General features: G+C 44.7%; 1 protein-coding gene across 1 annotated transcript in view; it reads right to left on the bottom strand.

Moving 5' to 3' along the window:
- The window catches only part of LOC142400859 (phosphatidylinositol 3-kinase regulatory subunit alpha-like), a 210,101-nt gene that overhangs the window by 30,495 nt on the left and 166,736 nt on the right, over positions 1-12,870 (bottom strand). The window contains exon 6 of the mRNA XM_075486094.1: positions 9,840-9,925. Coding sequence (XP_075342209.1) covers positions 9,840-9,925 — 86 coding nt within the window. The remainder of the gene's footprint in view (positions 1-9,839; positions 9,926-12,870) is intronic.

The raw sequence follows: 12,870 nt of genomic DNA, 5'->3' as shown, positions 1-12,870 counted from the left end.
CCGACCGGAAGCCGCACATTGATATTCACGGCTGGGTTCGGCTCATCCATCCGTCCCCGCCTCGTACTCTTTACATCACGTTTGCCCTTCAGCAGCGAGCGCCTCGCACAGCTGCTGGAGACGCTCCGCTCAGCTCAGCTCAGCTCACAGGGGAGTGTGTTCACAGGCAAAAACAAGCTTCTTTAATTGCTACACGGCGCCGTCTTCATTTTATCACACCGTTATGGACATCATTACCACTTTGGGTCGAAAGTTCACCGCAGTGTTGACAGCTTCCAGGGAGGAAAACAACCGTTTCATCAGAAACTTTTTGTCCTCGCCGTATAAGACTGTGGCGTCTTCTGTAATGACCAGGTCCACAGCGCTGGAGGGAAGACATGCTGAAGATGGCAGAGACTGAGGCTGGTGACGTGGGCTGTGTTCCAAACCGCATACTACTCCTACTACTCATACTACTCCTATTAACGTTTTGAGTTAGTATGCGAGTTTGAGTAAGCGAGAAGGTCAAACACTTCCTGTTAGCTGCACGAGCTAACGGTCAAACACTTCCTGTTAGCTGGATGAGAAATCAAAGCTGATTTTGGCTCAGGCAGGAGCGAGATGCATTATGGGTAAACGCTCTGCATACTGTCTGATCGATCAGTATGCAGTTTGTAGTTTGCAGTATGAATGTAGTATGCAGTATGTAGTATGCAGTATGCAGAATGTAGTATGTAGTATATAGTATGTAGTATATAGTATGCAGTATGTAGTATGTATGTAGTATGTATGTAGTATGCAGTATGTAGCATGCAGTATGTAGCATGTAGTATATAGTATGCAGTATGTAGTATGCAGTATATAGTATGCAGTATATAGTATGCAGTATGTAGTATGCAGTATATAGTATGCAGTATGTAGTATGCAGTATATAGTATGCAGTATATAGTATATAGTATGCAGTATGCAGTATGCAGTATGTAGCATGTAGTATATAGTATGCAGTATGTAGTATGTATGTAGTATGCAGTATGTAGTATGCAGTATGTAGTATGCAGTATGTAGCATGCAGTATGCAGTATGTAGTATGTAGTATGCAGTATGTAGTATGCAGTATGTAGTATGCAGTATGCAGTATGTAGCATGCAGTATGCAGTATGTAGTATGCAGTATGCAGTATGTAGTATGTAGTATGTAGCATGCAGTATGCAGTATGTAGTATGTAGTATGCAGTATGTAGCATGCAGTATGCAGTATGTAGTATGTAGTATGTAGTATGTAGCATGCAGTATGCAGTATGTAGTATGTAGTATGCAGTATGTAGTATGTAGTATGTAGTATGTAGCATGCAGTATGCAGTATGTAGTATGCAGTATGCAGTATGTAGCATGCAGTATGCAGTATGTAGTATGCAGTATGTAGTATGTAGTATGTAGTATGTAGCATGCAGTATGTAGTATGTAGTATGCAGTATGTAGCATGCAGTATGCAGTATGTAGTATGTAGTATGTAGTATGTAGTATGCAGTATGTAGTATGCAGTATGTAGTATGCAGTATGTAGTATGCAGTATGTAGTATATAGTATGCAGTATGTAGCATGCAGTATGTAGCATGCAGTATGTAGTACTCAGTATGTAGCATGTAGTATGCAGTATGTAGCATGCAGTATGCAGTATGTAGTATGTAGTATGTAGTATGCAGTATGTAGTATGCAGTATGTAGTATGCAGTATGTAGTATGCAGTATGTAGTATGCAGTATGTAGTATGTAGTATGCAGTATGTAGTATGCAGTATGTAGTATGCAGTATGCAGTATGTAGTACTCAGTATGTAGCATGTAGTATGTAGTATGCAGTATGTAGTATGTAGCATGTAGTATGCAGTATGTAGTATGTAGTATGTAGTATGCAGTATGTAGTATGTAGTATGTAGTATGCAGTATGTAGTATGTAGTATGCAGTATGCAGTATGTAGTATGCAGTATGTAGTATGTAGTATATAGTATGTAGTATGTAGTATGCAGTATAGACTCCTGTCCTTGCAGCAGCAACGTGAGACAGGATTTCACAGTAAGACATCAAATTATCCGACTCTAAACATAGTGATGAAGCTGTTAAAAACAGCTGAAAACAAGAGGAGGAAACAGGTGGAGGGGGGGCAGGTGTAGCTTCCATGACCTCATGATCCTGGAATTACACATGAAGGGATAAACGCCGCAGCCATGAGCCGTTTGATGTTAATTCAAGCTTTACATGAGCACATTACGGCAGAGTTTGGACATTAAGCGGAGCAGAGCTCCTCTCCAGAGGACATCATAAAACAACTCAGCCAGAGCAGCGAGCTGGATGATGGGTGTTATAGGATCATCTTCTAACAGTCTGAGCCGAGGCCGAGGCCGAGCAGGGCTGAGCGATGCGGCGGGGACCAGGACATCTCCGAGTTCCTGCTTTTTAGATGCCAAACTGCTGCAAAGCAACATAAAATCCACCTGTTTGTGGTGCTGAAAGACATAAAGAGGCGTTTGAACATTTGAAACATTTTCAGGAGAGAAAGTAGTCGTTTAGATCCCCAACGTGTTGAAAACCTGACAAAATACCGGCTGTTTACAATTTTGTTCCCACGAATTCGGCGCTACTAAAGCTAGCCGCAGTGAGCAACGCACTTCCTGTTATTTTCACAAAATAAAATACCCGTTGCCTTTTATCATAGGGAAAGCCATTACCATACAATTGGTGCTTTTGTTTTGAAAACAGGAAGTGAACCTACCCTCGTTGTAGCTAGCTTGAAACTGCCGTTTTGACAGGAAATGACGATCGGCGACGTCACGTTACGTTGCATCTTGGGTAGTTTGAGTATGAGTAGTAACCTCATGATGCATACCCAACATTTCGGAGAATCTAGTATGCATCCGGGAACTTCTCGCTTACCCAAACTCGCTTACTAACTCAGAAAGTTAGTAGGAGAAGTATGCGGTTTGGAACACATCCGTATATCTGTGGTTATTTGGGAGTTATTTGAGGGATGCCCATAACTGTGCCTGGCTTCTCTAAAGGTCCCAGTTTACATATAATCAGAGTAAAGAGTAATCTAAGCTGTGATGAGGGGGGGGGGTTCCCTACCTCCGGGTAAAATCTACCTGCAAGCATTGACCAGATGGGCTTAATTTGGGATGGTGGGGAACAAGGAAAACCCTAAAATGATCCCAGGTGGCTTATTTTGGGATGGTGGGGAACAAGGAAAACCCTAAAACGATCCTAGGTAGCTAATTTTGGGATGGTGGGGAACAAGGAAAACCCTAAAACGATCCCAGGTGGCTTATTTTGGGATGGTGGGGAACAAGGAAAACCCTAAAACGATCCTAGGTAGCTAATTTTGGGATGGTGGGGAACAAGGAAAACCCTAAAACGATCCCAGGTGGCTTATTTTGGGATGGTGGGGAACAAGGAAAACCCTAAAACGATCCCAGGTGGCTTATTTTGGGATGGTGGGGAACAAGGAAAACCCTAAAACGATCCTAGGTGGCTTATTTTGGGATGGTGGGGAACAGGGAAAACCCTAAAACGATCCTAGGTGGCTTATTTTGGGATGGTGGGGAACAGGGAAAACCCTAAAACGATCCTAGGTGGCTTATTTTGGGATGGTGGGGAACAACGTAAACCCTAAAATGATCATAGGTGGCTTATTTTGGGATGGTGGGGAACAAGGAAAACCCTAAAACGATCCCAGGTGGCTTATTTTGGGATGGTGGGGAACAAGGAAAACCCTTAAACGATCCCAGGTGGCTTATTTTGGGATGGTGGGGAACAAGGAAAACCCTAAAACGATCCCAGGTGGCTTATTTTGGGATGGTGGGGAACAAGGAAAACCCTTAAACGATCCTAGGTGGCTTATTTTGGGATGGTGGGGAACAAGGAAAACCCTAAAATGATCCTAGGTGGCTTATTTTGGGATGGTGGGGAACAAGGAAAACCCTAAAACGATCCCAGGTGGCTTATTTTGGGATGGTGGGGAACAAGGAAAACCCTGAAACGATCCTAGGTGGCTTATTTTGGGATGGTGGGGAACAAGGAAAACCCTAAAACGATCCTAGGTAGCTTATTTTGGGATGGTGGGGAACAACGGAAACCCTAAAACGATCCCAGGTGGCTTATTTTGGGATGGTGGGGAACAAGGAAAACCCTGAAACGATCCTAGGTGGCTTATTTTGGGATGGTGGGGAACAAGGAAAACCCTAAAATGATCCTAGGTAGCTTATTTTGGGATGGTGGGGAACAACGGAAACCCTAAAACGATCGTAGGAAACCCCGGTCTTCGGGAGGACTCCTAGAGATGGATGGAAGTGTGTTTGTGTGCGTTCATTGAGCCATACAACCCCTGACTGAGCTCACAAAGACGGATAAATGCTGCTGCAGATTGCTTGCAGCTCATTGGACCCTAATCACATTACACAACCGTGATGCCTGCACACATTCACACGTTACAGTACAGAGCGATCGTGCCCTGCTGCTGACCCTGTGCAGCAGGATTATGCTGCATGTTAAGCCGGCACTTTCCACCCACTGGGACAGACAGGGCATGACTTCAGAGTGAACCCGGCACACCAGCATATGTCTGCGTTTCACCCGCATGTGGAACATCCATCTAACGGACAGCCGAACCTTTGCATTACTGCTGTGGCACTGAGAAACTGCTCCTCACTCACCGTCGGCTACAGATTTATTCTAAGTTTTTCACTTTAACTTTCACTTTTTGGGAGTTCAATTCCTTTCAGGACGGACATTAAAGGATAAAGATGGAACTTTAGGAGCAGCTAATGTAGCACACTACTGAACATTTATGTACACAAGCTAGATTTCTATATTATTATTTCTATATTTATTGTTGTATGCTTATTTTATCTTATGTTATATTATATTTGGACATCCAGTGCGGGCAACAAAGTAAAGTATTTCATTGTACAGGGAAACACGTTTCTAACTGCACATATGATGATAAACCTTTGAATCTTGAATCTTGAGTTTCATCGTATTTAGAACCAAACATAGAACCTGCTGTAGCAACAGTTTTATTGAAAATAACCTATAAAAAGCAGAAATAACATAAATGCTTCAGTTAATAGATAAGATTATCGGCCCATCTTTTCTTGGACGAGTAAATGACTCAATCCTGCGCAGCTTCATCTGAAGTTCAGCTTAAAAACGACATTTTAAAATGCAACAAAAAGCTAAATCTGAAGTTAATCAGGAGGTTTGAGTCTTTATTGAGCAGACAGAGTCTCCACTGATCAATAACCTGCTGCAGCAGCACTCAGTGAAAGTTGTTCTGGAGTCCCAGACAGACAGAAAGTTTACAGAATCTACAGGAACAGCGTTCTGGAAGCTGCTCCAACCAGCAGGTCACCTGCCGACAGGTGAGGGTGTCAGGATGGGGTATAACAGCAGCTTCCACCAAAGGTTCAGCCTCTCCGTAAGGACGGGTCGGGGCTCACCGCTCTGGGCCAAACTCCATCAGAGAACCATCAATAAGTTCAGCAAATGTTTCTCAGGAAACGATCAGGAATAAATTAAATGATAAATTAAATAATTTGGGGTATTAACACAAAGTTTAAAGAATAAAGCTGAAAATTAAAGCAGAAATATTAATTTAATTTACTTAATACACTTAATATCTGTTAAAAAAAAAGGTTTTTTAAAACCATCTTTTTCATGATCTTAATGTGTTATCTCGTGTTTAAATAAAGAAACAAAAGAATAAACGTAGAAATAAAGAAATTAATAAATTAAATTAAATCACAAAGTAAATCATTTACGGTATTAACACAAAGTTTAAAGAATAAAGCTGAAAATTAAAGCAGAAATATTCATTTAATTTACATTTGAGTGAATTTCACTGAGTGTTGATGCTTCAGATTCTGCTTCTAAATATAATGAAGTCGGTCAGAGAAGATGCTTTACGTCCAGTTTTTTTCCAAATGGAAATGGGAGCTTATAGATCAAATCAAAAGCAAATGCAGTGAAAGAATAATTCCTCTTCCACATTACAGAGTGAGGCAAAAAGCCGGTTTAACCAGAAAGATCCTTAAAGACTAAATGATTTTATGATGGAACCTTTGTTATCAGCCGGCCAACAGAGGACACATGAGTGTGTGAAATCTGTTCTGTGTGTTGTTTTCAGGCCGAGGAAAAAAGAAGGGGAGGCCCAGAATGAGAATATGAGAATGGATTCTCCCGTTTTTATTTGCTTGTGAAACTCGCCCAGCTGCACACAGAGAGGCTGAGCACTCAGCTGGAGAACCGCTCGTATATTCAGACTCCATTTTGCAAACCCTCTCCTGAGGGGTCACCGGGCCCCCCGACCTCTGCAGAGGGTTAACACACAGCCAACAAGCACTGCGGCGACCCCCGACCTCCACTAATGCTGTGAGGGGGGGAGGCGGGGGAGCTAATGGGTGAGAAAAATGCTCTCACATGAATCTGACCTCTGGGCTTCAGCCCGTCGCCCCTCCTCTGCACACATCCATCACACAGAAAGAGGCTCGCTCGGATGTGTCGTCACCCCGAGGAGCTCCGTCACCCACGTCTTCATCCGTCGGGTGAGCGAACAGCTCCATGTGGGCTGAGGGGGGGGCAATTATATCACAAAACCCAGGAAAAAACCCTAGAAAAAAAACAAAAACAGGGAAAAACCAGGAAAAAAACCCAGAAAACCACAAAAAACAAAGTTTTCACCCAGCGTTCCTCAGAGCTAGCGTTAATGCTAACGCTAAAGCTAATGCTAAAGTGAACAAAAAACAGAAAACCATGGAATCAAAGTGATTCCATGAAAGATCTAACATCTCCAAGGCTTTAAAACAGATCGTCAGCAGAGGTTATAATCATGGTGGGAATGGAGTCTTGAAAGATGCTAACAGGGTTAGCAGTTGCTAACATTAGCTCATGACAGAGTAGTAGGGATTTACATTGTTCCACAGTGCAAAACTTTGCAGTTTATTTACTGTTGTCCCGACACCCTGAAGTTTCTCTTCATGTTGACTACATCAACATATGTTTCCACGTGATGACTCACAACACTTACAAAGAGGTCAAAACGTGGCTAAAGATCACACATTTGTGCATTTTTGCTCTGCTAAACAGCTGAGCGATAAGCTACAATCTCACAATATGCAAATGTGGCACGACTACTTATTAGAAAACACATTTATATACACTCATACTCATAAATATATCAGGATTTGTGGTGAGACTGGGCTGAAGTGTCACAGGAGGAAACATGAGGAACATCGTATCAGATACCAGATTGTAAAAAGAATCTGAAAAGCTGTTATCAGTCGTTCATCTGGCGTATCAAAGATCTGCTTATCAGGCTGATTTTGCTCAGACGGTGACCCTGCTGGTCACGTTTCAGCCTCCTCGTATCCGCTCAGCGGTCCAGCAAGCTTTTAGCCCCGCCTCCAGCGAGCTTTTAGCCCCGCCCCCAGCGAGCTTTTAGCCCCGCCCCCAGCGAGCAGAATCCCTGAGCAGCTTTTTAATCACTGGTACCAGCAACATGTCGGCCGAGGTCTTAACACGGCACTCTACAACACACGAGCTGACATTTATACCCTCAGAAGCGCTGACCCGCACACGGTGACCTCAGCAGCCCGGCGTGCAATCAGCTGCCCCCCCGCTGTCCGACCTTTCTTTGGTCTTCAGGGGGTCTGATTGATGTTTCCAGCACATTTTATTTCTGCAGACGTGCACATCCGGGTTAAAGCTTCTGTGTGCCAGGCCTTCTTTACGTCCGCCTGCACAGGTTTAGGTTTTTTCTCAGAGTTTAACAACGCACCTGTAGAGGAAAACTTACTGAAGAAAAACAGCTGAACGGGATGCAGGACGACCAACGTTGCTCCAGAACAAACTAATCTGAGAGCAGACGAACATGTTTATTCAACAGCATCATCACCGGTACCTAAGTAACCGCAGGGTCAGCAGGACAACACTTTACACATGAATTATCCTCTAACACAGCTGGACTTTAACTACTGTAATGTCTAAAATGAGTAAATAATGTACAGTAAAGTCTTAACATTGCAGTTTACTTGGAGACTTTTACTTTAGCAAATAAAAATCGATACTTTATCGGGAAACAAAATATCGATATATATATCGCAGTATCGATAAAATTGCTCAGCCTTATGCTATATCGTGTCCACCCGTCACCAACATCCTGAACTGCCTCCAGGAGATGAAATGCTAGATAGAAAATAACCGTCTCCCACTAAATGATTGTGTTGCTTGGCTAGCCTTTGTCTTCCAACCTCCATCCACATGCCAGGAGCCTTGGTGCCATATTTGATTTAGAACCAGATAAACTATGTTCCTGAATGAATATACGTAAGCAGTTAAAGCTTTAGCTCAGAAATCCAACCCGTTCGTCATCGTCATTCAGCAGACGACAGGAAAAAGCGGCAGGAAGTCAGAGAGCTGTCGTCATATTTATTCTGATCCAGTGGAGTCGAGTTGGGAAGTTCTGTAGCTGCCAATATCTGCAAAGTTTCATGTTTCAGCAGCCCAACACATACATCCTGACCGTCTGTAAGCAGAGATGGGGACTCGAGTCGCTGTTTTTATGACTTGTGACTTGACAAAAAATAAAAGACTCGAGACTCGACTCGGACTTGTAAGTTAAAGACTCGGCACTTGACTTGACTTGAGTGTTATTCAGTTCATGTTTTCAGTTTGAATATAAAATTAATAAATTAATTTAAAAAATAACATGGATTACCCGGTAGGAGCGCAGGCTGAGAATGGCGTCCTGATTGGATCCCTACCCTGTCCATCAGCCATGCCCTCTCTACATACCTTAGTGTTTATTAGAGAGATTAAACTCATATCAGATATGCATCAACATGTCAGCGGGACAGAGAGTCGTTGTCTTCGGCTTTCATAATCACCATTTTGACGGCAAAAGACGAACAGCACAGTGCAAGACATGCGGCATCAACATCTCAGACAGCCAGACGACAACTTCCAACTTTGTTCTTCATTTGAAGATCCATTCTGACCAGTAAGTGCTGTTAAATTAGCTAATATTATCCTGTTAGCCTAGTCGGTAGTTAGCTAACGTTAGCTTGATATGATACGGGGTGGACAGGTTGGACACATTGGCCAATGATGTTTACTGACAGTTACTTATATCTGTGTTTTCACTTTATTAAGATCAGATTCTGCAGGTAAAACTGAAATAATAAGGTGACTTTGACTTGCCCAAGAAAAACTTACTTGGGACTTGCACATGTGTGACTTGGTCCCATCTCTGTAATCCAAACACAGCACTGTGGCAGCAGCTCAAACAGTGGCGTAACAAAGAGGAGGGGCGCCTGGGTTATGCAAAGAAAACTCAAAGTGAACCCCTGACTGGGTCTCAGTCCCAGAGCAAAGAGAGAGGAAGCATCAGAACTCCAGCCTGGCTGGAACGGTTGTGATTACAGGATATTTCCACATGTTTACATCACATTTCTCTGTTTTCTTTGCTCTTTATCACAAAGGTTGGCATGAATTAGAGTGTTTAAAAGTGTCAGCTGCATCTCATGTTTTCTCACAGTCACATTCAGTAAAACACCAGGAACCCATCGGGTTCAGTCCCCAGAATCTGAACTCTCAGAATCTGAACTCAGACTTTCCCCTCCATGCTGCAGTGATCACAGCAGCAACAACATTTACGCATCCACATATTTCACAAACCAAATGTGTGTTCTGAGCTGCCGTTTGTGGTTCAGCGGGGAAGGAAAAGAGGGAAACGCTGTTTCCACTCAGAGAAAGGCAGCTGAAGGGAAATAAATGGAACATTTACAGCATGTTAGAGGTACAAAGGTTCCTACCAGGAGCAGGCTGCATGTCCATCAGGCCGCCGCTGCTGATGAGCGCCTCCAAGATCCTGATGTGATGCTCCAGGTTCACCTCCGCACTGTGGACACAAACACAGAAACGCATGAGCTGAAAGGACATGCTGACATCTATAAGTCCTGTTATATATTATATAATTATTATATATAATATATAACATCTGCAGATATTCACCTTAAAGCTGCTCAGAACTGAACTAACTCTGCTTCTGCCTCAGATTCTGGGTTTATGTTCATGTTGGAACATGTTTCAGTGAATCAGCTGCTTCCTGTTTGTATATAAAACATAAAGAACTGAAGCTGATCAGGACTGTTACACAGAACTGTGTTTTCAGACAGGTTATCCTGGTGATTTCATAATCTTTCTCCACAACAACCCTTCAGCACGCAGCGTGTGAGGCTTTAAACACTCACAGACGGCAGAGTTTCCTCCAGCAGCATCAACGTTTCCACACACGCAGAACAAGCTAACGACACATGTGCAGCGAGCAGCCCGACACGCCACGAGACGCCGCCCTGCGCTTCCTCTGCCGGGCGTGCACGTCAGAGGCCGATTGTTGGACCGCAGCTACACAAACAATCAGCATTCCTGACTCACCCAGCGTCCCCCCAACGCACCCCACCTCCACCCACAGCAGCTCCATCCAGCTCTGGGACGGCAGCACCTCACAGCCCAGCCAAACATCATGGGATGGATCTGTTACCATGGAAACACCAGCTCTCTGTGTTGGATCAGAACTCTTCACTCAGTTCTGATTTGAGTTTTTTTAATGGGAATAAGAAGCTGTTAGCCTGTGGAAGGGGGTTAAAAGATGCTCCTCTCACGTCCTACAGGCAGCCAGAGGGCTGGTGTGGTTACTCAACAGGCTGATTCACTAATGCAGAATGCGCTGGGAATACCCCCCCCACCCACAGGCTGTGGGAAGACTCGGACTCACGCAGGACCTGTGCAGGGAACAGAACGGCTGATACTTCACAGCTGGGTGGAAAGTCCCTGAACATGTGTGATGCTTCTGCAGCTTTGTGATGGAATCACCGTCTAATTATCTCAGAAGTGTACGAGTGGGAAATATAAGCCAAACAATCAGCAGTTATAGAGTTCGTTTAAATGTTTTATCATCTTCAGAGTGTTCGGTTTCCCTTTAACGACACTTCTGAAAAGGGACACTGTGTAATATATTAAGTAATTTATTAGCTCAAATCAACATATTCATTCATAAATTAGTCCTCATTGGTGTAAAATTATCTCTGTCAACAATCTCACTTATCCTCCTGAGTGAAGAATAACTTGTCTGTATCTACATGGAGCGGGCAAGCTCTATGGAGGCTGCCATGTCCTTCCGCTCTATGAAAAACGATGAAGTGCCGAGAGGGACATAAAGCACTTCGAATCGCGTTTTCCCAACGCCAGGCCTGCAAGCGGAAATGACGTCACGTTTGCACGCAGGTATAAACAGAGCCAGTCTACGCCATGAGACATTCTCTGGTATAAACCAGCCTGAACGGCCGGCACTTTTGTTCGCAATGGAAGACCAGAGTTATGCCACGCCACAGGAGAAGGGATCCTCGTCACCAAAAAAGCCAAAAAGAGAATCTTGACACGAGGCTGAGGGTGCTCTTGCGGACCAGATTATGTGCGTGGAGCGGTCTTTTCCGGACTCCCTAGTTATAATCCTCGGAGATTTTAACAAAGGGAATCTCAGTCATGGTACAAACAGTTTGTCACATGCCCGACCAGAGAGGGGAACACGTTGGATCACTGTTACACTACAGTGAGGGGTGCTTATCGTGCTGTGCCCCGCGAGGCTTTGGGACTCTCAGACCACGTCATGGTCCACCTGATCCCCACGTACAGGCAGAGACTCAAGCTCTCAAAGCCTGTAGTGAGGACTTCTAAAAAGTGGACCAGTGAAGCTGTGGAGGAGCTACGCACGTGCTTGGACACCACAGACTGGGACATGTTCAAGGCCTCTACAGACAGCTTAGACGAATACACGGACACCGTGACGTCATACATACACTTCTGTGAAGACAGCATCATCCCATCACGCTCCAGAGTCTTCTTCAACAATGATAAACCCTGGTTCACACCAAAACTCAGACAGCTCCGTCGACAGAAGGAGGTTGCTTTCAGAGAGGGAGACGGAGACAGCTACAGAGGTGCGAAGTATGGATTTAGCAGGGAGATGTCGAAGGCTAGCTCCAGGTACAATGCACGTCTGGAGCAGCGGTGCTCTGCTAACGACTCTGCCACTGTATGGAGGGGGCTGAAAGAGATCACCAACTACAAGCCCAGAGCACTTCATTCCTCAGACGATCTGAAACTGGCCAACGACCTGAACGACTTCTACTCACGCTTTGAAGTCACTAGCCCCTTTCACACTGAGGAAGAACCCGCGTTTAATCCGCGAATTTAGCGTGTCTGCTGTTGCGTTCACACTGCCGACCCGGGCTGCCGCGTCAACTCGACTCGCCTTTCGACCCGCGTCGGACCCTAGTCTTTTTGCCGAGCCGAGTTTGGTGTGAACGCAATTGACGCGGGTCGGACGTGGGCGTGACGTGAGGAGTTTAAAAGACAGAATGGACAGCTGATTCAGAACAACAGCGACAGGTGAGGACAAGTTTCACTTCAAGTTTCACTCTGTTTTAGCCTACATCAAGTGGAGACATTTTTTAATATGGCCAACTGGGGAGACAAGGAGGCCCGCGAGCTCCTCAGCCTCCGAGCAGAGGACGTTATTTACCGCCGTCGGGGACGGTGAAAGATGGACCTCTGCTGGAAGGGCTGGCGAGAAAGATGGGAGAGCGCGGTTTCCCACGCAGCAAGACGCAGGTGACCAACAAATTAAAGGCCGTGAGGAAAAAGTTCCATGCGGTTAATGGCCACAACGGCAGGAGTGGCAGAGGGCGATTGGACTCGCCATATTTTGACATGTGCCACGCCATCTGGGGAGGAAGCCACTCTGTATTTAACCCTACCTCCGACGCATGGCTTGTGCCTACGTCA

Source organism: Odontesthes bonariensis, chromosome 15 (assembly GCF_027942865.1).
Source record: "Odontesthes bonariensis isolate fOdoBon6 chromosome 15, fOdoBon6.hap1, whole genome shotgun sequence".
Classification (NCBI taxonomy): domain Eukaryota; kingdom Metazoa; phylum Chordata; class Actinopteri; order Atheriniformes; family Atherinopsidae; genus Odontesthes; species Odontesthes bonariensis.
Note: the sequence above shows the minus strand (reverse complement) of the source record. Positions and strands in the feature narration are given on the sequence as shown.